The 24757-nt window shown below is 47.6% G+C and overlaps 1 protein-coding gene across 1 annotated transcript in view; it reads left to right on the top strand.

The window, feature by feature from the left end:
* Nucleotides 1–556: 556 nt before the first annotated feature.
* WLS (Wnt ligand secretion mediator) overlaps nt 557–24757 on the top strand; it is a 179066-nt gene continuing 154865 nt past the window's right edge. Inside the window, exon 1 of the mRNA XM_086953848.1 lies at nt 557–814. Within this exon, the coding sequence (XP_086809974.1) occupies nt 709–814 (106 nt within the window). The 5' untranslated portion in view covers nt 557–708. The remainder of the gene's footprint in view (nt 815–24757) is intronic.

The following is a 24757-nucleotide window of genomic DNA, read 5'->3' as shown; positions in this document are numbered from 1 at the left end:
TGTGGCTTAACAACCAGCGCGGCCGACTTTGGAACTGGGGAACCAGTTTCGAGTCCTGGCGGCGGCTCAGCATCCTGTTTGATTCTGGGCAATTTACTTAATATCCCTGTGTCTGCAAACAAAGTGAATATGCCCTTGTGCAATGTAACTGTTGCTTATGGAAAGCGCTCCAATACTTTGAGTTCTCTCTCTGTATCTATTTACATATATATTGCATAGAAATACCATTTCCATTCATACATACATACCTTAACATGCCTCTGTTTTAGCACCTTCTATGTGAAGGCCCAGATGCTCTTAGACCTGGTAAAAACGCAAATAAATAAAAGAATTACAAGAACATGTAGGGCTCTTCTATTAAATATTGGCTCGGCTGATAATGGATGCTGTGCCTCTTTAGCTCATTTTGCAGATAAAAAGATGATGAATTAAAGTGACACGTCCCGGGCGGTGCAAGTGTGATAGTCAGCCTGTGCTGGGGGGACGGCGTGCCGGTGGACGCCGAGGGAGCGGACTGGCGTCATGTGATTTTGCCGCTGTGGTGCTACGGCCCCTTTAAAGCTGGAGGCGGTAGAGCCGTCCACACGCCCGGCTCTGGAGAGACGGCAGGAGTCACCGCAGCAGTGTGGTGTCGGCTCTGGGGGAATTCTGCCTTCATCGCACTCCGGATTGTTTTCAAGCAGTGTGTGGCGATTGTAGGGGGCAACAATGGCTGGAGCAATCATAGAAAACATGAGCACCAAGAAGCTCTGCATCGTCGGTGTGATTTTGCTCATTTTTCAAGTGCTGGCGTTTCTGGTAGGAGGCTTAATTGGTGAGTGAAAAGTTTTCCTTCGCCGTCCGATCCGGGGTTTCTTTCATGTGTCTGACTTGTTGCAGCATCGGTGGCCGGCTGCGGTGATACTATGATCTAATTAGTGCGTCTATTGTTTGCACAAGGCGGCCACCCCGGGCTCTTTGAGGGCTCCGGAGATTTGGTCGAGTGGGTGGAAGTAAGTGGGTAAAAGTTTTGGCCTGGTTTTGGTATCTACTTGAGGAAGGAGCCGAGGGGAAGAAATCTTTAAGCATGGCGACTGATCTTGCAAGTTTACTTTTCAGTCTGCGTGCTCCTTCGCCGGTCTGGACTGAAGCAGCACGACTGACCCGACTCTCGAGGCTGCAACTTCTTAACTTTTATTCCTTTTGGTGTGTTTATTTGTAAGAGCGGATCCCGGGCGCATTGTGTTTGCTGCGCTGTAGAGTACCCGCTGTGGATTTGCTCCGGGAGGGAGGGAGGGGAGGTGCGGTTGAGCTTGTGAGTAAACTGTTTAAACAAAAAAAAAACGAGTCAGATGTTTCCTCCATACTCGGACGGGTAGTCTTCTCGTCTGCAGAGTGCAGAACGTATACGGATGTATTGAGAAAGAGCATATACTTTATAAGCCACTCTTCTCGCGGGCACTGGACTTGTTCCTGGTGCGCCGGAAGGGTAGGGGTCGGTTTTGTTACTGGGGGCCAGCTATGCAGTGCTCCTGCAATATGGGCCCCGGCCCCCTGTAGCAAAAGCGGCAGTATTGAAACTCGTATCCTCCCATCCTTCACGGCCCTCAGCTTCCCAGTAACCATCCCGGGGCCGGTGTGTTCCCTGTCCGGTGTGAGTGTTTCTAGAGCGTCCTTATAGTATTTTATAGGTTGTTGGGGACCTTTCTTGTGTTCACACATTTTTTTTTTTTGAGATACATATCTATATCCATATTGTGCAGTCTTAAGTTGGCCTAAACCCGTTTAAAACCGCAAGGTATTTTTGCATTCCTTGCCTACATTTCGTTATACTTGTATTTCATTGGCTCCGCTTCCTGTACTTTTTCCATTGCTGCCTCTTAAATGCGGTACGGTTTGAGTGTCTCTGGTTGTGTTTGCAGTTATGGAACCGTGTTTTCCTGTCTGAACATCGTCAAACAAGATGCCAACAGAACTGTTCATTATACCCCCGAAAATGTTACCGGTCTCCAACCACCAGATTTTTGGCACCTGATTTATTTCCCTCTCCCCCCGGCCCCTTTTCTATAAAATGCCACCCCTGGCGAAACGAGGAAGAGTTTATTCTTCTCCCCTCCAACGGGCTGTAGAAAGCCAGAGTGGCGCGTGCATGTCCAGAGTACATTTGCTCCCTGGAAACCTCTGAGAGCTGCTGCTCTTCCCGGTGCTCTAAGAGTTTTCACAAACATCACATCCTTTACGCCAAGATGGATCCCGCCGGAGGGCCCTGAGGGGTGGGGGAGAGGGCGCACAGAGCTTCCCTCAACAAAAGGCTGGCCTTTGGAGCCGGGGTCTATTGTGTCTGCGAAACGTGTTGATCAGAAATCACTGCTGTGTTCAGGCAATCGTGTTCTTTGTTGTCGGCATTGGCACCTTTGAAGAGGGGGAGGAGTTGGTATGTTTAAGGCCGGGATTGCCCCACCTCCTCCGTCTCGTGCATGTTCATGCAGGAATGTCTGCTAGGCACCAGGTCTGTAGAAGTTGTGAGAATAGTGTCGTCGATGGCTCTCTGCTGCGAGAAGGGAATATTTACTTTTTTGGCTACCTCGGAAATCAAACACTGTCACTCAGCTTGTGTGATGCTGATGAGATTTGATTCACAACTTTATCTTCAGCTTTCCACAAATGTAAACACTTGCTACCATGTTTTTCGAGCGTAGCTTGAAGGCGCACCTCCTTTAAAAGCGTGTCCAATTCATCCATGTGATCCGAGGCAGCAAACTTTCTGTAATTTCAATTATACTACGGGGATCTAAAGTTATTGAAAGGCGGCGGTATAATTATTCGATATTTTTGCTAAACTACTTTACAATAGTGCACATTAAAGCCGAAATAGGTACGCAAACACACGCACCTGAAAATGCAATAACAGGCTGTTGAGGCAACCAGCAGTATACTAAGTATAAGCATGTATTTATTTACTGGAAGAAAGAGCACCTGTATAACCGATGGAATGTGTAAGCACTTTGGCACAGCTCTCTGTCATCGACCTGAAAAACCTAACTTGAAACTGACAACTACTGACTTTTTTTTAATTTATTTATGCAATTTTATATAGCGCGGACTTTACCCGAAGGTGTCAGAGCGCTTCACATAAGGACCAATAATGATATACAGGAACAAAATGCAAACAATAAGTTACATGGATCAAAAGTGACACTAGTGAGCAACCACAATACATGAGGTAGCAATCGGTGGATTACATGAGAAAAAAGTGAATGGGTGCAGGTTACAAAGATGTACAAAAAACAAGTCGAAGAATAATACTGCAATAAAAGGCAGACACTTCATCACAAGAACAAACGTTACGGAGGCAATGGAGGCACTTGTGCAAGTATCTAAAACAAACAAAATGTGTGAGGTAGCAAACAGTGTGTTATAAAACAAAAGTTACGTGTGCAAGTTCCAGGTATTGGGATATTACTAAACATTTAAACTACCAGAACACATTGGGGAGGAAGACCATACTCCTGGCCAAAAGACTTTCCAGTAATGGGAGGTCTTCCTTCAAACGAAGGCAAGGGTGTGAGTTAGACTTGGAGGTGTCTTTGGAGGAGGAGAACTTTAAGGTCCCGTTTGAAGGCCTGAGAGGAGGAGGTAGTCTGGAGCTGAGGCGGGAGAGAGTTCCAGATTCTCACTGCGTTGCCTGAAAAGGATTGGGCCATCGATCTTTCCTTCTTGAAAGTGGGGGGTTCAAGCAGAAGATTTTCCGCATTCCGAGATGGTCTAGAGCCTCCAGAAAGTTTCAGTTTATTCGACAGGTAGCGAGGAGAGGAGGAGTGCAAGGCTTTGTGGTTGATACAGGCAGTCTTGTAGATAGCTCTAGCCTCAATGGGAAGCCAACGCAGGGAGGATAGCAGCGGTGTGATGTGGTCGCTTCTTTTAGCCCCATAGATGAAACAGGCTGCTGAGTGTAGGACCGATTTCAGGGGGGATAGGTGGGATTTGGGGAGGCCAGTAAGAAGAGAATTGCAGTAGTCCAGTCTGGAAAGGACCAGCGATTGCACCAGTGTTTTAAGGTCCTGCTCAGGAAAAAAGCGACAAATTCCCCAAAGAAGTCGCAGTTGGTATCGTGCAGACTTTGCAATGGAATTGATGTGAGGGATTAGATTGAGATTCTTGTCGAGTAAGATACCAAGGGATTTTGCGCTTTCAACAATGATATGCTTATTGTTGAGTAGATTTGTCTGATCCATCCAAGATTGAACCGGGGGAGGAGCAAGTGAGGCGGAGAGGAGGAGGAATTCAGAATCAGTTGGTGAGTTGACATCCAGTTTTGAATGGAGTCGAGAGTTGATCTAAGGAAAGTGAGATCGTGGGTGGAGGCAACTTTGAGGTAGATTTGAGTGTCATCTGCGTAGAGGTGATAGTTGATCCCAGATTTACTTAGGAGATTTCCCAGGGGTTCTAGGTAGAGGTTGAACAAAGTAGGTGCAAGTATAGAGCCTTGAGGAACCCCTTGACCTACCGCCAGAGGAGATGAAAGGCTGTTCGCTATTTTGATCATTTGGGATCTATCTGAGAGGAAGGAAGCAAACCATTTAAGCACATTACCCTCCATGCCCATTCTCTGTTGCAGAATGTTGAGGAGAGTGTCGTGGTTGACTGTGTCAAAGGCTGCAGAGAGGTCAAGGAGAATAAGGAGACAGGACCCCCCCCCCCCGAGTCGAGTATCCTCAGCGCGTCATCAATCACTTGCAATAGGGCAGTTTCAGTGCTGCAGTTTTGGATGAAGCCGGACTGACATTTGTCAAGAAGATCATTGTCCCTGATATAACGAGAGAGTTGTTTCGCTACACATCTTTCTGTGATCTTCGCAAGAAAGGGAAGGTTAGTGATGGGGCGGTAGTTATTGAGGTCATTTGCATCAGCAGAGGGTTTTTTAAGCAGAGGGGTGACCTGCCCTGTTTTAAAGGAGACAGGAAGGGAGCCTTGGCAGAGGGAGAGGTTGACCAGAGTGGTCCAATAGGACAGTGAATGGGAATAGAAGTTGATAGCAATGGCACTAGGGATGGGGTCAAGAGTGGTTGGAGGGCTTTGTTTCGAGGATGCATTTGAGGAGGGCATCTTCAGAGATGAGGTCAAAGTTCTGCCAAACGGCTAAGGATTTGCGCTCCTCAGGAGGGGTAGGGTGAGCTACCTGAGCCACAAGGGATTTCACTTTTTCGTCAAAGAATAGAGCAAAGTCGGTGGCTTTCTTGGTAGAGTCCTCCAGCTTGGAGGTTGGGGGAGAGTGGTTGGGAATCTTGATGAGATCGAATCGTTTTTGGGGTCTATTTTTGGCAGTCAAGGAGGGTTCTGAAGTGCAACGCTTTCCCAAGGAAGATGTTCTTATGGTATTTGGATCTTGCAGAGCGAAGCGTGGCTAAGTTATCGGTGGAGGGCGCTTGCCTCCATTGTTTCTCCAGGTATCTTAGCTGCTTCCTTTCTTCATAGAGGGATTTGTTGTACCATGGTGCTGAAGGAGTGGGCCTAACCTTTTTGCTTTGGAGAGGAGCGACCTTATTGATTTCGACTGCAAGGACTGTGAGGCATTGGGAGCGGAGTACGTCCACATCAAGGTTCGGGTCTAGCTTGGGAAGTGATAACAAGGATGATTCACAGAAGGAGCCAATGTCAATATTTTTAACATCACGGAACCAAGAGGTAGCCCTCTTAGGTTGGCCAAGAGTTATAGAGTGTGAAAGGTGAAGAGAGAATGGGATGAGGAGGTGGTCAGACCAGTCAACATGAATAGGGGTAGTGATAGAAAGCCTGTCTGCTTTGGAGATAACAAGGTCCAGGATTGAGCCCTTAGAGTGTGTTGACTGTGTGCAGTGTTGTATAAGATCGTTTTCAGAGAGGAAGGTGGCAAGTGAGCTCGCAGAGGAGTCTTGCGGTGAGCCCCAATGGAGATTGAAGTCCCCCACAAAGGTCTGATTGTCACTTTCCGAGTATTGGTCGCTGATGAAGTCAGTGAGTTCTTCCAAAAACGAAGGGTCGCTACCCGGTGGGCGGTAAATGACATGGAATCTGATGGGTGAGCGATGGTGCAATTGGAGCTCAAGAGAAAGGCCTTCGAAGGTGCGGAAAGAGCTGAAAGGAAGAGCCTTCAGTTGAAGGGAGTTTCTAAAGATGACTGCAACACAACCCCCAACGCCGTCGGTTCTGTCTTTCTTGAGTATAGAATAGCCTGTGGGTAGTAGGAGATCAAAGATAGTGTGAGGTGTCGTTGAACCAGGTCTCAGTGAGGAAGAGCATGTCAACCTTGTGAAGGGTGATGGTATCAGAGATTTGAAGTTTATGTCTTACTGCTGATCTGCAATTGTGGAGCAGACAGCGCAGCTCTGTCAAGACTGTTTTGGTGATAGGGGTACTTGGGCTCTGCAGGGTGATTGGGATGTTGTATTTATACAGGGGTGCTCGGGAGGGTTTAGGTGGAAACTTTGTTCTGACAGAGGAGATGGTCGGAATAGAGTAGACAATAGGGTAATCGGGAGGTGCAGGTTGAATAAGGGTGGCATTTGACGGCTTGTGTGAGATAACCAATTTTGCCGATGAGGGGTTGAGCTTAGTTACAGTGGGGTGAGGGGTCGAGGTGCAACTCGTGGGATGGTGTGGGTTATCCACAGGAATGGGGGTGAATGGAAAGGAGGGAAACTTGGAGCTTAAAAGTGAGATGGCACTTACAAGCTGGGAAATCAAGGTGATCAGGGAGTCTAGCTTATTTTCCAGGGAGAATAGGGTAAAGCACGGGTTGTTGGGTGGTTGTAGGGAGACAGGAGGGGGTGGCATTGGAGGGGGAGGGCAGGGAGGGGTTGCGGTGGAGGAGGGAAGTAGGGGTGTAGGGTTCAAAAGTGGGGAAAGGTGGAGGTTGAGAGAAGGAGTAGGTGCGTCGGAGGGGGAGTTATCTATGTTGGAGTTGCAGGAAGGAAAGGAATTAAGGACAGATTTAGGAGAAGATCGGTACGGATCCGGGCGGTATGGTAGAAGGAGAGGGGAGGATTGAGTGGAGTTATGGGAATGTGGGAGGTTAGGGAGGAAAAGAGGGGAGGTGGTCAAAGGGGTCCTGTCTTCGATAGGAGGTGGCTGTAGGGGAACGGGCATCTGGCCTAGAGAGGGGGGTTGGGAGAAAGGGAAATTGAGGAAGGGGAGTGGTTCTGCTGTGCCAGAGGGAGGGAAGTGGAGAGGAATACCAAGGGGGGAAAGGGGGTAGCACAGCATAGCTGGAGGAGAGGGTGGGAGGAGAGAGATGCAATGGGTAAGAGGGGAAATCGGGGCGAAAACCGTGGGGAGGAGGGGGAAGAGGAGAGGGGGGGGGATGAAGGAATAAGCTGAGCGTAGGGAGGGTTAGCCTGAGTAGAGGGTTGGAGAAGACTTGGACTCACAAGGGGGGTGACGGGTAGGAATATGGGTGTGCTGAGGAGATTGGGGAATTGTGAAGGTGTAGCTTGGGCAAGGAGCGTATTAGTTAAAGGTAAGGCTGAAGTGAAGACTGAGGGGGCAAACTGTGAAGGGGGAGGAATAGGAGGGGGGGTGGAGGGAAGGGGGCCTGCCTGTGATTCTCGAGGGTGCATCCTAATGGTGTGTAGGGGAGTCAGGGGAGGAGAGAGTGAGTAGTGTGTGTTGCTAGATTAGGAGAAAACGCAGTCACAGAGAAGGGGAGTATGGAGGGGAAGAGGTGGTCAAAGAGCGAGAGACAGGAGTCTTTGCCTTGTATCATGATAGTATCGTTATTATAGAGAGAGATAGTGAGGTGGCCATTGAAACGCGCAGAGGGGGACATTTTTAGTTGTTTGCCATGAGGGATGGTGGAGGAGGAGGTGACGTTAAGGGAATGATAAAAGCTTGTGGACCAAGAGGGGGTGTCGCGAGTGAAGAAGATGAAGTCGTTATTGAGCCTCCCAAGATGACCATTGTAAAATTGATCAACAAAAAGGGAATCAGGGAAACATTCAATAGTGTTATGTTTCAGTCGTTTTGCTGAGGCTTTAGTCAGGCCGGGAGGATAAATGATTTTATAGCAGTTAATTCCAGCCTTAACTCGAGTGGTGGCCATGTTGGGAAAATGGGCTGGAGGAGGGTGAGGGGGAAATGAGACAGGTATTACTAGGAAGGCTGAGGAGATGATAGGTAAGAGGGCAAGAAGGAGGCACATAATCCAGATGTTGGGTGAAGAATCAGAAGAAGAAGTCCGAACTAATGTGTCGTCCAGGAAGTGGGGTTGATAATTGTTGGGCCCTGCATCCAAGTATGGCCTAGCGTCCTAAATGCCTCAGACTCCCAGGCCACCTCAGCAGGGGGGCAAAGATGACCTGAATGCATAGTCCATAATGTCCAGGCTGCTGGCAAGGTAGCGTGTGTCATAATGTAATCAAACAAAACTGTCTACACTGATAAAATTGTCCTAAGAGAAGCAGCTGGAAGGCTTAAGTGGAGCAGCTGGCACTTACGTGCTGCGCAGCTGTAAAAAGGCCTAAACGGAGCAGCTGGCACTACTTGCTGCGCAGCTGAAAAAGGCCTAACCGGTGCAACTGGCACTAATTGCTGCGCAGTTGTAAAAGGCCTAAACGGTGCAGCTGGCACTACTTGTTGCACAGCTGAAGGAGAGGCACCAGCATCCTCCTGATGGTCATGCGGCTTCCTTCACGGCCATCCTGACTGTTCGCGCGGTGCGTCAAGGTAGGATAGATGAACCCAGTTATACAGGGTTGCTTGAGCCAGGGACTACGCAAAGCAGCCACATGCTTTACTCTGCCACTAGCCCAATGGATTGCAGCTATTTGATACAGCGCTCAGGCCCCGGTCGTAGCCACCACTCACAGGCTATTCTCTTAAATCAGTGCCCAGGATCATTGAGCAATGCTGGAACTGGGCGTTGGCGCTGATTTGCATTGGCACAGAGCCTCATTGGCATAGGTCTCCAATGTTGATCACTGTGGGGCCTGGGTTACAGTCCCAAGCATGACCGAGCATGATAGTTGTATTACAGTGTCCCAAATTACGCCATCTTGAGGTCAGGTGGTATGGGCTGGTTGTTTTAGTTCAGGCAGGCAACATTATATCAGGCCGCATAAAAGAGTCTAAATGAGGATGGGCTTAGAGAGTGGTAAGATTGCTGCGCAGAGGGCAGGATCGGAACAAATGGGGCTGTGCTTTTTCGCCGCAACGCCATTTTGGGGTCAGGCGCCATGAGATCAGGACATCCCTCTCAACACCTAAAAGGTCAGGGACTCAAAGGTAGGCGCCGCTTGTCCATGTGATGCAATGGGCTCTGTGGGAGCTCAGTGGGAGCCAACGGGCCTCACAGGCATCGTGCTCTGCACATGATTGGGGACTCTGGACATGATTGGGGTAACCACTGACCCCGATGTTGATGGGCGCCGTTATCTCAGGGTATTACTCGCGGGCAGAGGGGCACCTCACCTCTTGTGCACTCGTCTCGCCTCTCGCGGCAGCCTATGCAGGGTCCGAAGGGTCTCCCAGGCACCAGCGCCGTACGGGGCAGATCGTTCCGACAGCCGTCGCTTTAGTTGCAGGCATCGGCACTGGGCGCCGCCATCTTGTGTAAGGCAAGGGGTGCCCGGCCAGGAATCGTCAGGACAATGGACGTACAGGCCACAAAGGTGGCCAGAGCTGTACAGGCAGAGATGGGGGCCACAGTTTACACGCTCCAACCCCTCTCCACAGGACTGGTCCACCTCACAGTCCGCTCTGTCAATTTCAGGGCTCTCCCAAGGGCTATGCAGGGCTAGTGGTAGGGAGAGAGCTCGCGCTGGGCCCCAAATGGCTCCCTGTCTGTCCCGGGCGCCACCATTTTAGAGTCAGGCACACGTGTCTTCCCAGCCGGGATGCTTCTGCCTCCACCCCCCTCACCGTCATGGTATCAGGAGGTCCTGTCCTCCCCTCCAGTATCGCCAATGTGGCCGTAGCACTCGCCGGGGGCTCACCAGTCGCCGGAACCGCCAACGTGGTCAGGCACCAGCTCTGCCGTACAGGGCCGCCATCTTGTCCTCTGCGGCGTCGGCCCAGAGCCCCGGGGGGAATCGGTGCTCTCTCGCCTCGTAGCGGCCCCGGCGCCGTCAGGAACTCAGCGCGCGGGGAGCACCTGGTAATCCGCAACAAGATGCGGTGCCGGGATCCCAGTCAGCTGGCCAGGATCAGTTGGTTCAGGAGGCAGCCATGGAGGACCTCCGGAGCCCGCCTCCTCTTCCGTCTAACACATGACTTGCTCCTTCCACAAAACTGCGTGGTGCTCCGCAGTGGCGTAACACAACTTGATGGGGGCGCTGTAAAGTGCATGGAGGGTGCATGGAGGGGGGCTTTCCGCCCCCTGGCCACCATCTAGCATTTTTGCTGAGAGGGAGGGGGGCTCTTGGAGCTCGGCCCCGGAGCTTAAGTTACCCCACTCGGGCCCCGGTCAGCGTTGGAGGCGTTTACCGCACTACCAGAAGACCCTCTGCTGTACTCTACTAATTAATGGTAGATTAAACTCCACAAACGTACTAACGAAGAACAAATGTTCCACAATTAACAAATATTTCTTAGTGCCTCAGCTTGGTAGTAGAAGACGGGAGAAGGTGGAGGCGACAGCAGTGTAGGGATTTGTGGGAGGTGCGTGCAAGAGTATATTTTGGATTACTGCGATACTATTTTGTATTGGGTTTGTTTCTTCCTGTGAGCCCTTGTACCCGTATGAATTTCTCTCTTGGTGTCAGTTACTCATTGTTTTGAAGCACGCTTGATTTGAGTTCCCCTTCCCACTGTACTTTACGCCACTTTAGTCACCTATAACACTCCATGATACTCCACTCTGACGCTCAATGCCACTCTACAACACTAATCTCCTCTATGCCCCTCTACACAACTCACTTTATTCGACAACACCCTACTACACTGCTTCACTCTACGCCTTTCCACTGACACTCAATCGCACTCTACTCTGTGCTACTCAACAACACACTACTCTGCCATTTTACTCTTTTACACTACTCCACTCTATGCCAGTTCACCCTACCACAATCTACTCCACTGTGTATCACTCTACACCACTGTACTCCACTCAACACCCTGTGTCACTTCACTCTGCACCACTCTGACACTCCACTTTACAATACTCTACTCCCTCCATAACACTCAACACTACTCCACTCTATGCCACTCCACTCAACTCTTCTCTACATCACTCCACAACTCTCTACGCTTCTCCATAACGCTCCACTCTGGCAAGACCTAATGGCTTTGCCAATGCTAATTTCTGCTTGCTTTTACAAAACGTGTGACATTCCAGCATTTTAGCTACCTGGTATTTGAGTGGCTAATTAAATCTTTTTTCTTTGGTCTTCTTAAATATTATACTCTAGGGCATAATGGAATGATTTCTCTTTACAAAATCACTAGTAAAACGGCCACTTCAGTGAATGTTTGTTCAGTTTAACAATTTATTGCAAGCATGTGGCGGGCACATTTAGGCGGCATCATGTTTTCTTTTCTTTTTATGGTAAATGCTGTAATAAAAAAAAAAAAAAATTAAATGTTTTTTTTTTCTTCACCCCTCCCCTTTTACGCTATCTAACTAGAACATCTGACTGAAGCAACATGCGTTCTGCTGGCTAGATTGTTTAATAGGGTATTTAGCAAAGGTTTGAAGCCCTTTTAAGAACCTTGGACATTATCACGTGTCTAGGTCTTGTCGTTCTGTGAGCGACTTCTGTAATTGCTGTAAGAAGGGGCCCCTTAGTCATTCAACACTATTAATTGTGGTAGGGTAGTGGCTTATTGAATCTGAATGGGGCTTGTGCACGAGCAAGCCTACCATGGCCCTCCACTTCTTGGGGGAATCAAACACTTTGCAGTTCGTTCACGGTCTGCCTTCAGAGCGTGGTCCACCTCCTAATCCTTGGAAGATATGGTGTCCTTGTAGGAGGCAGGAAGATGAGGGCTGTCAACTCCAGTGTTCATTCGCTCAAGCAATATCCAGCTTCTCAGAAAGGGCTGCAGAGATGGTAGACTACTTCAAGTGCCACTTCTGTTGTATTATATTAATCTAATCTAACCTGTTGCTGGAAAAGGACTGCTTTCCTGATTAAGGGCCATCAACACCATGCACTTTACCCAGAGCTATTTTATGGATACTACAGGAAGCACACATTTCTTTCAAAAGGTGGGTAAGCAAATCATAAAGGGGTGCTCAAATTTGCATCCTCCAAATGTTTCCATTTCAACCCATGCTTTTAGCATATGTTCACCAGTCTGTTTAAGAAAATGCAAGCAGTGCATCAGGCTACTAAATTAACTGTATAGCAAAGTATCATCACACCTCCCGACCTTTCTTTTTATATGACCTTGAAATAGATGTTTTTTTTCTTCTTCCTCAGAGCTCCCTCTTCGATGTGTTCTCCAATATCGATGCATCAGATGATGCAACTCTAGAAATGTTCACATTGGATTCACTAGTCTTACCTAGAATGGATAATGCAAAGGAAGAGCTAGATATTGAGGAGTGGGGCCGAAGGAAGCCCTGAATACGTTTGCTTACAAAAGAAAAGGGCCGTGCTGTACTTGTGTGCTCTAAGTTTAGGTCTTGCGAACAGACCGATTTCTAGCTGTTTGTTTTAGATCCCTTGTGGACCATATATATACTTGCATTGGGCTTTGAGTCTACTTATTTCTCACTGTTGGTTGGAATTTTGTTGGTTGGAATTTTGTCAATCTTATTTGTTTTGCTTTTTATATGCTTGCTTTCTTTCATCCTTGTGTTTGTCCAGATCCTAAACAGTTTCTTTATGATCCTTTTGATTTGATGACCTGTATCCTTCCACTACTTGAATTCAGGGAAACTACCTTTTCGCTATTTCTGTCAGAACGTGTGCTTTTTTGCTATTTGTGTTGTGCTGAGGTCTTGCTCAAATCCTTGCATCCTGCAAAGTGCGTTGCTCTTTAACCCTCCAGCTCACCCTTTGCTTTCCTCATTACCCCCGATTTTAGGGCTCGCCTGCTGATGCGCTTGCGCATAGCTGGCGAGCTATATTGTGGCTTAAACAGAGCTTAACCATCTCAGCGATTTGTTGCAGTGCCCGAGGAAAAACAAGCTCAATGCGCAAGCGCATTGGCAAAAAGCACGTGCACATCAAAGCCACCAGCCTCCTCAGGCATCTCAAGCTTCCCCCAGCCGGCATTTCTCCTCCCCTAATTATTCACTGCACGGCCGGCCGGCACACCAAAGGCTGCTGCTGCCGTGACTCGCATTTCTCCTCCCTCCTCCCCTTTCAATGCCCAGGCCGGCCGTACTTTCACTTTACACGGCCGTGCTTAGTTGTCCCTTTCATTTGTCTTGCCTTTAAGTTTTCTTCGGTGTTGTTTTTTTCTGTCAGTACTTCATTTTGCCTTTCAGTTACTCCTACTCTTTTCCTCCTTATTTCTGCTTTTTATTTACTGTTTTTTTGCATTCTGTAGTTCTTTCTCACCTTTTCCAAGTCTGCAGCCTCGTTTCTGTAAACAATTAAATCTGCTGTGTTCCCTGAAATGAACGCATTACCTCAGACCACCCCCGTTGTCAGACAGCACCGCCGCAGTCTGCTGTACCCCCTTTCCGCTGAACTTTGTCCCACGTGGATGCTTTCCCCCCTGTTAAAGTCATACAACCTCTGCCGCTTTTTCAGAGTTCCTCGTGGCTCCAGAGAGAAACTCTCATTTCCTTCCCTTTCTCGTGCCATCTGCAGACAAGCCTCACTGTGTGCCCAGAGGTGCAGGCGCAGCGCTAGAGTGGAGCTCGGGGGAGAGGCAGTGGCAGCACAAGAAAACTGAGACTGCACCAGGAACCGCTCAATTCAGCCCGTCAGCTCAGCCAGCCTCCCTCACGGCCCCGGTAATGAGAACGATAACCTGTTTTATGTAGCGCTTCACTGCACTTGTCTGGTTTCTAACTGCGGTAAAAAATAGCACATTCCAGAGAACCCTCCTTCCGGTGTCAACCATACAGGAGCCCTGTACAATATTAACCTCTTTTATATAGCGCTTCAACCCCAGTGGTGTGGTTTCTAAGTGCTGTAAAACAATAGGACCGCACAGCATCCTATCACTGGTTACACACCTTGTCTAGACCCCCAAACATATTCATATAAACGGTATTTCTAAATAGTGTTTGAAGCGGCTTTGCTGCGGTTTCTTACCTCGGTAAACAGCGCAACTGTCACCTTACTACGCATCCCCTTCCTCCTGCCCATCCCTTGCTGTGACCACCCCCCCCAAAAAAATCGAAAACGTGTTTTCGTTAAATAGCGCCTCCCTGACAGTTTGCCGTTTTTCACTGCCATAAATACGAGTTGCGCCATGTTTTTAGTCATCAGAGGTTTTTTTTTAAAACCAAATAATTAGTTTAAAAACAAAGTGAAGAACTGTTATGTGTTTTTTTTTTTTTTTTTTTTTTTTGGGATGCCGCCTGTCACCTTTAACGGTGTGAGTGAAAAAAGGACTGTCTGCTAAAGGCCAGTGTCTCTCAAGGACGTTCGGCAATCTAAGATACATTTTGCTCTGTTTGCGGCTCACCAGTCTGATGGAGGCACCCGGCGGTCCAGGTATCATTTTATGATCTGCATTTGCATTCATCCTCGTTTCTGTATTTTGTACTGCACACAGTGTGCTCGCACATGGCTCTCTGTGCTCTGCCTTCACCAGCGTAAACCGCTCTGGCCACGTGTCCCGCGCTATATAACATCAAAAATAAATAAGCCACGGAGAGCAGTGCTTGGGTGTGGGGGAGGGACTGTTTCCTATAGGACAGGTTTTTAGGGCTCGACCTCACCAAACAATAGTGAGTAAAGATACTCCACTGCCCACAACAGAAGAACTGAAATGAGGGATGCGCTCTTATCTCTCCGCTCTCCTTACTCTCACCACTCTCCCCTCTCCTCACTCTCCCCTCTCCTCACTCTCCCCTCTCCTCACTATCCTCACTCTCCCCTCTCACCACTTTCCCCTCTCTCCCCCTCACTCCCCTCACTCCCCTCACTCAACCCTCTCTCCTCACTCAACCCTCTCTCCTCACTCAACCCTCTCTCCTCACTCAACCCTCTCTCCTCACTCAACCCTCTCTCCTCACTCAACCCTCTCTCCTCACTCAACCCTCTCTCCTCACTCAACCCTCTCTCCTCACTCAACCCTCTCTCCTCACTCAACCCTCTCTCCTCACTCAACCCTCTCTCCTCACTCAACCCTCTCTCCTCACTCAACCCTCTCTCACTCTCCCCTCTCTCCCCTCTTATTCTCTTACCTATCTACTCTCTACCCTCTTACCTCTCTCCTCTCGTCCCGCTCTCCTCTTGTCCCGCTCCCCTCAGCACCACCACAGCATCACTCTGAGGCACCACAACATCACTATGCGCCACGACTGCATCACTGAACGCCACAGCATTACTCCTCGCCACCACAGCATCACTCAGCACCACTCCAGCATCACAACATCATCACTCACCATCATATCATCACTCAGCATCACCCCAGTATCACTCGGCAGCACCACTCATCACCACCGCAGCATCTCTCAGCGCAACCGCAGCATCTCTCAGCGCAACCGCAGCATCTCTCAGCGCAACCGCAGCATCTCTCAGCGCAACCGCAGCATCTCTCAGCGCAACCGCAGCATCTCTCAGCGCAACCGCAGCATCTCTCAGCGCAACCGCAGCCTCTCTCAGCGCAACCGCAGCCTCTCTCAGCGCAACCGCAGCCTCTCTCAGCGCAACCGCAGCCTCTCTCAGCGCAACCGCAGCCTCTCTCAGCGCAACCGCAGCCTCTCTCAGCGCAACCGCAGCCTCTCTCAGCGCAACCGCAGCCTCTCTCAGCGCAACCGCAGCCTCTCTCAGCGCAACCGCAGCCTCTCTCAGCGCAACCGCAGCCTCTCTCAGCGCAACCGCAGCCTCTCTCAGCGCAACCGCAGCCTCTCTCAGCGCAACCGCAGCCTCTCTCAGCGCAACCGCAGCCTCTCTCAGCGCAACCGCAGCCTCTCTCAGCGCAACCGCAGCCTCTCTCAGCGCAACCGCAGCCTCTCTCAGCGCAACCACTGCCTCTCTCAGCGCAACCACTGCCTCTCTCAGCGCAACCACAGCCTCTCTCAGCGCAACCACAGCCTCTCTCAGCGCTACCACAGCCTCTCTCAGCGCTACCACAGCATCTCTCAGCGCTACCACAGCATCTCAGCGCAACCACAGCATCACTCAGCGCAACCACAGCATCACTGGTTCAAATATGTTCTTTCAATTTTTCAAGCTTTCACGCTTTATTACAAATCACAAAAAAAGTTAATATTTCACTTCTGTTCTTGGATTTTCGTCACAATAAAAAACACTCAACATAATCTTTACAAAAGTTTAAGCTATTGCCATTACAAATTAAATAAATTAAGTATTAATTATTTAAAAAAATTAAAGCCATTGTTATTTGTAATATCAATACATCTTTCAGCTAGATTCATCAAAGTCCCAATTTGCGAGTCCTTAATAGCGATTATTAAGGAATCGCTATTAAGGACTTGCAAATCGGGATTCATGTAGAAATCGCAAAATAAATTGCGATTCCTACAGCCTCCTTATTTGCGATTTAGCAAATTGCTAATCGCAAATAAGGATGCGATTTCAAGGGTGCCAGGGGTGTCCAAAGGACACCCTGTAGCACCCCTGAAATGTGAATTTACACTGATGTTGTGCACACACATGTCCAAAGGACGTGTGTGTGTGTGTGTGTGAACATGCAACTTAGAAAAATGCATTTAAATGCATTTTTCTAAGTTTTCGCTATTTACCACAAGGTTTGACTTCGTGGTAAATAGCGCTCCTAAATTGCGAATTCACAATTTTTAAATATTTCATGAATAGCATTTAAGGAATCTCTAATAGAGATTCCATAAATGCTAATCCTCGCTAATTTGCAAATTCTTTATTAGCGATTTTTGCATTTGGGATGATGAATCCCAAATGCAAAAATTGCACTCTCAAAGGGCCAGATTCTCAGAATCTGGCCCTTTTGCGAGCGCATTTCGCTTGATGAATCTGGCTGTAAGTCACGTAAATACATAACATGTTGCATTACAAATGCTATAGGTGTCACATTTGCGAAAGTTATAACTATAGACATTGTAAATGACAAAGCTATTAATTTAGCTATTTTAAAAAATAACACATAAATAAAAAAAAATCATTTATAAGACCAATAGCTCAAACTTTCCTAATGCGAGCCCGATTGCATTTCCAATGCTTGTTTTCCTTATATCTATTTTTACATCAGCCCATCTAGCTCTTCCACTTTTCTAATTCCCCCCCAACTTTCCTGCTGCTGCTTGTCTGCACTTACTCCCAGCCCCCTCTGGATGTTCTACTACACCGTTCCTCCCCCCCCCCCCCCCCACACACAGTTTCAAGGCTTATTCTCCATATGTTGTGTTCTCTCTCTTTTTTTTTTTTTTTTTTTTTTTTGCCGCGGTTGGTAGCTGCAATTTGCTGCTGAATAGCTCCATTTGGTGTACATGGCGGTTAAAGCCTTTGCTTCAAACTTTTTTGTTTTTTTTAACGTAATTTTTTAAAAAATGTTTTAAAAATATTTTGAAAAGAGTTAAAACAAAAAACACAATGGCCATCATGTAATGACCCATGTGTGGTATTACTGCCTACACCCGCTGCAGCATCATTACACCAGTATGGCACAGCAGCCAGATCCGTTGACTCCGGAGCGTGGGGCTCGTGGTTCGAAGGCTAATGGCAGCTCTGCTACATGTCCTGTGACTCTGGGTAATAGCTCACTTGGGGCCAGATGTAGGTAATCCCAGATTACTGATTCTTAAATACCGAATCGTACCGATTCCGTAAGAACAGGCAAATGGGATGTAGGTAATTATTCTGAAAAAATTACCTAATCGGTAAGTTTCGCTAATTGGGGGGAAACATTAAAGGGTGGCAGGGTGTCACGACACCCTGTTGCACCCCTCAATTGTGTATGGGTGCACATGTTGCAGACATACATGCCCTAACTGCATGTATGTCTGCAACATGGCACAGTTGGAAAAGCAAAAAAAATGCTTTTTCAAGCGTTTTCATTATTTACCACCAACTTCTAGTTGGTGGTAAATAAGGAATGCACAATAAGGAATGCACTAACTTGAGTGCTTCCTACACCCTGAATTCGGCATTTTACCGAATCGGTATGTTAAGAATTCGGTATATTACCGAATCCTTAAATTACCAATACGGAAAAATACTGAATCCTTAAAAAATGCCACCTACATCTGGAAAGCCCAATACTGGTCGGTTACGGCCGAAATTTGGTAATTCCGGCCGTTACCGACCGGTATTGGGCCACCTACATCTGGCCCTTAATCTCTCTGACAGCCCCCAGCGCCCTGGGACCCTTAGGGGTGATTATTTGCCCTCTACAAATACTGGATTTAATTTAATGCGCAATGATGCATACATATGCGTCATCACACTTTTTTTTTTGTTGCTATTTCTGAACAGCATTAGTTGAAAATAGTAATGACCAAGTCAAAAGGCAAGGCATATTGGCTTTACCAATACTTGTTTTGCATTTCTTCTCTCCAGTGAGGTGATCATTGATTGTACCAAATGAAGAATTACAGGAATGAGCAGAGGGAAAAATCAGTTTCCTTTCCAGAGTTTTGCAAATCCTTTGTGCTAGGGTATTGGGTAATGATTAAAGTCGCCCCCTCATTGCGAGACTGAATTTGTTAGTAGGCGAAGTTCAGGTCTTTCACACATAATGGGAACATGATGTGGACTGAAAATGCATTAGTCAGGACAAATGAGTCACAGGTGAATCACACCACTACTGGGGGTGATTGCTGCAATGTGCTGAGGACAAAACCTAAAAATAGATCCATGCATTCAGTAAATCCGTTGTAGCAAACATTCATGAGTCCTAAATTCTCCCTCAATATTTTCCTGCACCCAACTTGTAAGCTTCGCTGATGTTTCTTATTCTACTTTAAACTCCTTCCAAGTGTGCCTTTTCAGTAGGTAAAAAAATTGTGCACTACATTGCAAGAGCTAGCTCTTATGAGATGTTCTTATTCCTTAAAAGACCATTGAAATTTATGGTGCATTAAGATCAAAGGGAACATCCAGTGGTTGTTTCTTTTGTTGGAACTTTTTTTTATCAGTCATTGGCTCAGAAGAAATACATTCAGGTTATCTCTCCAAAGCGTTGCTCCTGTGGAGGATCGGCAAAAGACCAAACCCGTGCCTTTCTTGGCAGCTCATCAAATTCTCTTTCTTGTATTATGCATTTGTCCATTTGCATGTAGTTTATTAACTTATTTGACTTTTTTTAATTAAAAAAAAAAGGCAACACAGAGTTTCAGAGCAATCTTACGACAACCCAACACCGCAAAGCTCTGAGCAAAATGAAGGAAGCTACAAACCTATACCCTAGGACAACAAGAAGTCTATACAAGGGGCTTCTGAATAAATGACCATGCTTCGCATACCTCGATGTTTGAGTAGATGTGTATAAAAGAAGGGCTCAAAGCTGGTCAGGATCACAACAAAATAGGTACAAGATACTTGTGTTTCTTAGATGCCTTGGTTTAACGTGGGTTAGATACTCTTGTCACGCAAGTCGGCTTGCACCATCGACTGCATTTTGGATCAATCTGTGCGATTGTTAAGAATTAAACACATTTTGGCAGGAAGCCTAAAGTCCCACTAGAGTCTAATGCAAAAATGCAGGCAGAAATTCAAAAGATCAATGACCATTGTCCTTTTAACTGATCATGGCTCTAGCTAGAAATCAGACAGTTGAAACTAAGAGCTATAATTCATGTAAAATCAGCTAAGTATGTATACAGTTTATCTCAATACATATCCATGCAGTAAGACCACATGACCGTTACTTTCAGCAAAAACTAGAGTGGATTTCAAAATCTTCCCCTCAAGCAAACGCAGAAGGGCCTCAAGAGAAGGTATCATACACGTATACAATTCTGACCTCCTTATTCTCAAAGTCCTGATTCCCTGGAAAGATTTGAAAACAAGATTACGTTTTGAAACATAAGTTTATGGAGTGCTGACTATCGTCAAGAAAACTAGTGTCAGTGTACCCGGTGATGGTGTAATACACCTAAAAGAAAGGTATACTTTGGTTCCTTTCAAATGCTTGGAGGCTAGTTTGAAATGTAGTGGCCAGTTGACCCAAAAGCCACTGTCCGGATATAAGCATGCAACTCAAAGTTCTCATTTGACCTGAATCGAGAAGAAATGGGACCGAAGCAGGATACCTTGGTTGCCTCACCCTGAAAATGTATGAATTCTTACAGGACTGAGAGATTTACTCCTATAGCCTGAAGGGTGAAGAATGGAGGCTGCCTGGCACTTAGAGGCCCCCAAACCAAGCTATACCACAAGCTGCCTACGGAACATTAATTTGCTAAGAATTCCCCGAGTTATGTAATGTTAATTGTTATTTGTTAAGCGCGTTCTCACCAGCAGGTCTCTAAGCGCTGTCAGAGGGGTCCAGCCTTCGCAAGAGGAGGTTTAGATCACGTCCCAGGCCTCTGCAAAAAGAACTGTTTTTAATTTCTTCCTAAATGGAAGATGGGCGTGTTCCTTACGAATATTATCCGGCAGGTTGTTCTAGATGTGGGGGATGGATGAGGAAAAAGCTCTTCCTCCTTTCGAGGACATGTTTAGTCGCGGGCAAGCCAGAAGTCTGGCATCAGAGGACCGCAGTGCCCTGCTGGGAGTATATTTGGCAAGACTGTTCTTGATGTAGCTGGGGTCTCGGCCATAGATGGCCTTATGTGCGATGCAGAGGCCTTTGAATTTTGCTCTTTGTCCGACAGGGAGCCAGTGCAACTGCTTAAGGAGGGGTGACACGTGTGCTCGCCTAGGTGCTCTGAAGATAAGCCTAGCAGTGTAATTCGTAATCACCTGCAGTCTGGTTAGAAGGTGACCCGGGAGGCCGATGTATAGGGTGTGCCGTAGTCAAGGCGTGATAGTATCAGAGCAGATACTGTCATTCTGAGTGTATTGAATGAGCGTATGGTGGCCAGCTTATGCAGTTGTCTCAGCATGCCTGTACATGTTCCCACAACAGTCGATACCTGCTGGGTCATGGTGAGCTTGGCATCAATTTTGATAACCAGGCTTTTTACGGCCTCGGCCGGCTCCGGATATGTGCCCAGCTCTTGTGGCCAAAAGAGCTCCTTCCAATGGTTGGAGTCTGAGGTGACGGCCAGTACTTCCGTTTTGCCTGGGTTGATTTTCAGGGAGTTGGCCGTCATCCAGTTAACAGTAAATTTCAAGATGTTTTGGAATCTTCTATGGGCTGACGGGAATTGTCTATCTGAGTGTCGTCGGTGTAGTTGTAAATCTTACACTCCATATGGTTCAGTGCGGCTATCAGGGGCTGGAGGTAGGCATTAAAAAGGAGTGGTGATAATGACAATCCCTGTGGTACTCCACACGAGAGTAGTCCTGAATCGGATACATGGCCGTTCAGTTGTGATCTCTGCAAACTGCCATTGAGAAAAGAGATCGGCCATGCAAGAGCCGAGATCGGCCATGCAAGAGCCGTGCTCTGGATCCCTAGCTCTGAAATCCGTGACATTAGTTGGTCATGATTGACTGTGTCAAATGCTGCGGATAGGTCCAGTCGGACCAGGGCAACAGTTTTTTTTTTTCTTGTCTGCCCTCAATCTGAGTTCGTCTAAAACAGATAGCATCACCAGTTCGGTACTATGGTGCACCCTGAAACCTTCCTGGTTAGATTGTAGTAGATTGTTATTTTCAATATGGCTGGTCAGGGTTTTTAGCACATGTTGTTCTAGTACCTTTGCTAGAAACGGGAGTTGTGAGATTGGCCTAAAGTTTTTTTTGTACTGGCCCGGGCTTTTTCAGGAGCTGGATGTCACATGCTTCCTTGAAGTTGGATGGTACATGTCCTGTAGCCAGGGATTGATTGAGGAGTGAGAGTACCTCATTTTCTATACCTGGAAACGCTATCTTGAAAATCCTGGGTTGGCTGGAGACCCTAATTTCACCCTCCCTATGAGGTGGGCCAGGGAGTCCTGCGTAAGAGTGGGGAAGGTGGTGAGGGGTTCAGTGAAAGTTAGGGGCGGTGGAGTAGGTGCCAATGTGCATGGGAACGTAGGGGTGGTGTGGATTTCTGTCAGTAAATCTTTAACTTTCATAACCAAGAAAGACTGGAAGTTATTACTGTCTTCTGGGCAAAAGGTGGGTTTCTGTTCCTTGACTTGTCTCAATTCTTTCAGGAAACTAAAGGTCTCTCTTTGTTTATTGTCAGTGGCAGTAATTTTAGCCTCATAGAATTCTGCTTTACATGATAGAATTGCTTTTTTATATGTTGCGAACGCCGTACAGTATTCTCGCCGGGCACATGGGTCGTACGCTTCCTGCCAGGCTCTTTTGCTTTGGCGAAGGGTTTGTTTCAGGGTTCTTAAGGCGTCGTTGAACCAGGGGGCCCCCTTACCCTTGTCGATAGTTCTGACCCTGCGTGTCGGAGCTACCTTATCGATGGCATTCTGTAGCCTTTCTGTCAGGGCCCTACTTCCTGCATCGAGGTTTCCCTGAGTAAGTGTAGGCGGAGCTGATTCCTGTAAAGTAGTGACTAGGTCATCGGCGCAGATTTTGTTCCAGCTCCGTAGCACTTTCCAGTCTGGGCATGGACTGGCAGTTGGCTTGGAGAGTGAAAGCTGGCCGATAAGTAAGGAGTGGTCAGACCAGGGGCATGGACTAATAGTTATAGGGCTGGTGAAGGGACAGGAGAACCAGACCAGGTCCAAAGTGTGGCTTTGTTGTACGTGGGCTCATGTACTAGTTGTTGGAATTCTAGGGCAGTTAGTGCCTCCTCTTAACTGTTTGGCCTGGCTTTCTTTAGGTGTTTGGTCCCAATGCAGGTTTAAGTCCCCCCAACACCACTGCACATTGGTACCAGGATCTGATGTCGCTGGCTAGCTCTGTGAACCTTTCAATTAACCTAGGGGGGCGTTCGTGGCGGACGGTAGACTACCAGGATGGCTAGGCAAGCTGTTTGGAAGTGGAACTTGGCCCCTAGAACCTCTGCCCTTCAATGCTTTCGGCACATAGGGCCGCTGCTTTTAGTTGGCGGTTATACAGCAGCGCTGCTCTGCCCCCTCTGGAGCTACCTGGTTGATTGTGGCAGAGTGCTGCGTAGTTGGGAGGGGTAGGGCTGCAACTAGATCTGGTGTTGAAGATTCTTTGAGCCAAGTTTCCGTAGTGCCGAAGATATCTAAAGTGTCGTCTTGCAGTGGTCTTTTTAAAAAAATAGGATTCAGACCGTTTTAAAAATACACAACGTTTTTGGCGGCGCAGCAGCGTAAGAGTGAAACCACCAAAAGCCCCGGTGGGGTCTTAATTATTTAATTGATTGCAAGCGACAAAGACTGATGCACCCCTCCATGCCTCAAAGGAAGATTGTAGATGTGAAGACCAGAAATTGGCGATTCCAACAGCTGAACGAATATGTAATTACCTGGAGCGCCTGTACCCTCAGGCATCAACCCACAGCCCTGTGTGCTGTTTCTGCCTTTTTAGTGGCTTTTGCAGGACAATGAGTATATTTGAACCCCCTTCGCCCCTCAATCAACATCTGCACTGTGCTCAACAGTGACCTCTGGTCTCCAATTACATCTTTTCCTTGGCACCCTGCCGCAACTGAGGGTTTTCAGACTATCCTGACTGCAAGCCGCAGTTGCAATGCTCCACACTAGGTGTCACTGAACACAAGAACACGATGAATGCTTGTCTCTCTAGGAAACCAGATGCACCACTTCGGCCTCTTTCCTCACACCTCTGTAGCCCCCCCCCCCACCCCATGGACAAGAGGGGAGAACACCGGGGGGGAGGGAGGGCAGGTGGATGAGGTGGGGTATATTTGATCACTGGATTTTGTTTGCGTTGCAGGGAGCTATGTCCTAACAATTACCAAAATGATATACTTTAAAAAAAAAAAAAAAATGTATTGCAGTTTTTTTAGGTCTCGTCCTATTAAACGCGCAAGCGACAATAGGATGAGAGTATTGAGGGCAAACCAAGCTCTGAAACCACCAGACGGATTACGTGGAGTGCATGTGCTCGTGGATGCGCCCACCATTTGCTCCCCGAGCCGCCTGCCTCTGAGAGCTTCACTTCAAAGGGATCTGCTCCCCCGCCCCCTGCTTCACACTTTTCACGGCCGCCAGGCCATGTCTCGCATATCTCTCTTCCCCCCCCCCCCCCCCTCCTTTCCCCACAGCAATGCCAAGAGCTTGTTCTTTTTGTCATCTCCTGGTAGCTCGCCAGTTTTTTGTATTTTTTTTTTTTTAAGGCACGGGGAGAGCCTACGTGGAGGCTCGAACACAGATTCCCATTACCAAAGTCGGCAGCTCTAGCTCTTATGAGCATCCTGTCGCAATAAGTATCAGCATTATTTTGTCCCTTTATCTTTATTTCCTGTTCCGAGACACCCTTCCAGCACACGCACCCTTAACCTTTTTCGTTCCTTATTGAGACTATGCATAGTACCAAGGTTCTGCGCTATTTTCATTGCGGCCATGCAGTGTTTTGAAAAGGGAGCTTTAATTAACAATGGAACCAACTGCTTTCATCCTCTTGGGGCAACAGCCTTTATGTGTTTATTCATTAAAGATCACGTGTGATTACTGGAAGATTAAAACTGGCACCAGAAAGAAGAGCATGGAAACAGCAGACGTGATGGAGAAAAGGGCTTTAGGATGACA

Source organism: Lissotriton vulgaris, chromosome 1_1 (assembly GCF_964263255.1).
Source record: "Lissotriton vulgaris chromosome 1_1, aLisVul1.2, whole genome shotgun sequence".
Lineage (NCBI taxonomy): Eukaryota > Metazoa > Chordata > Amphibia > Caudata > Salamandridae > Lissotriton > Lissotriton vulgaris.
The sequence above is the reverse complement of the archived record's forward strand: the minus strand, read 5'-3'. Positions and strand labels throughout refer to the sequence as shown.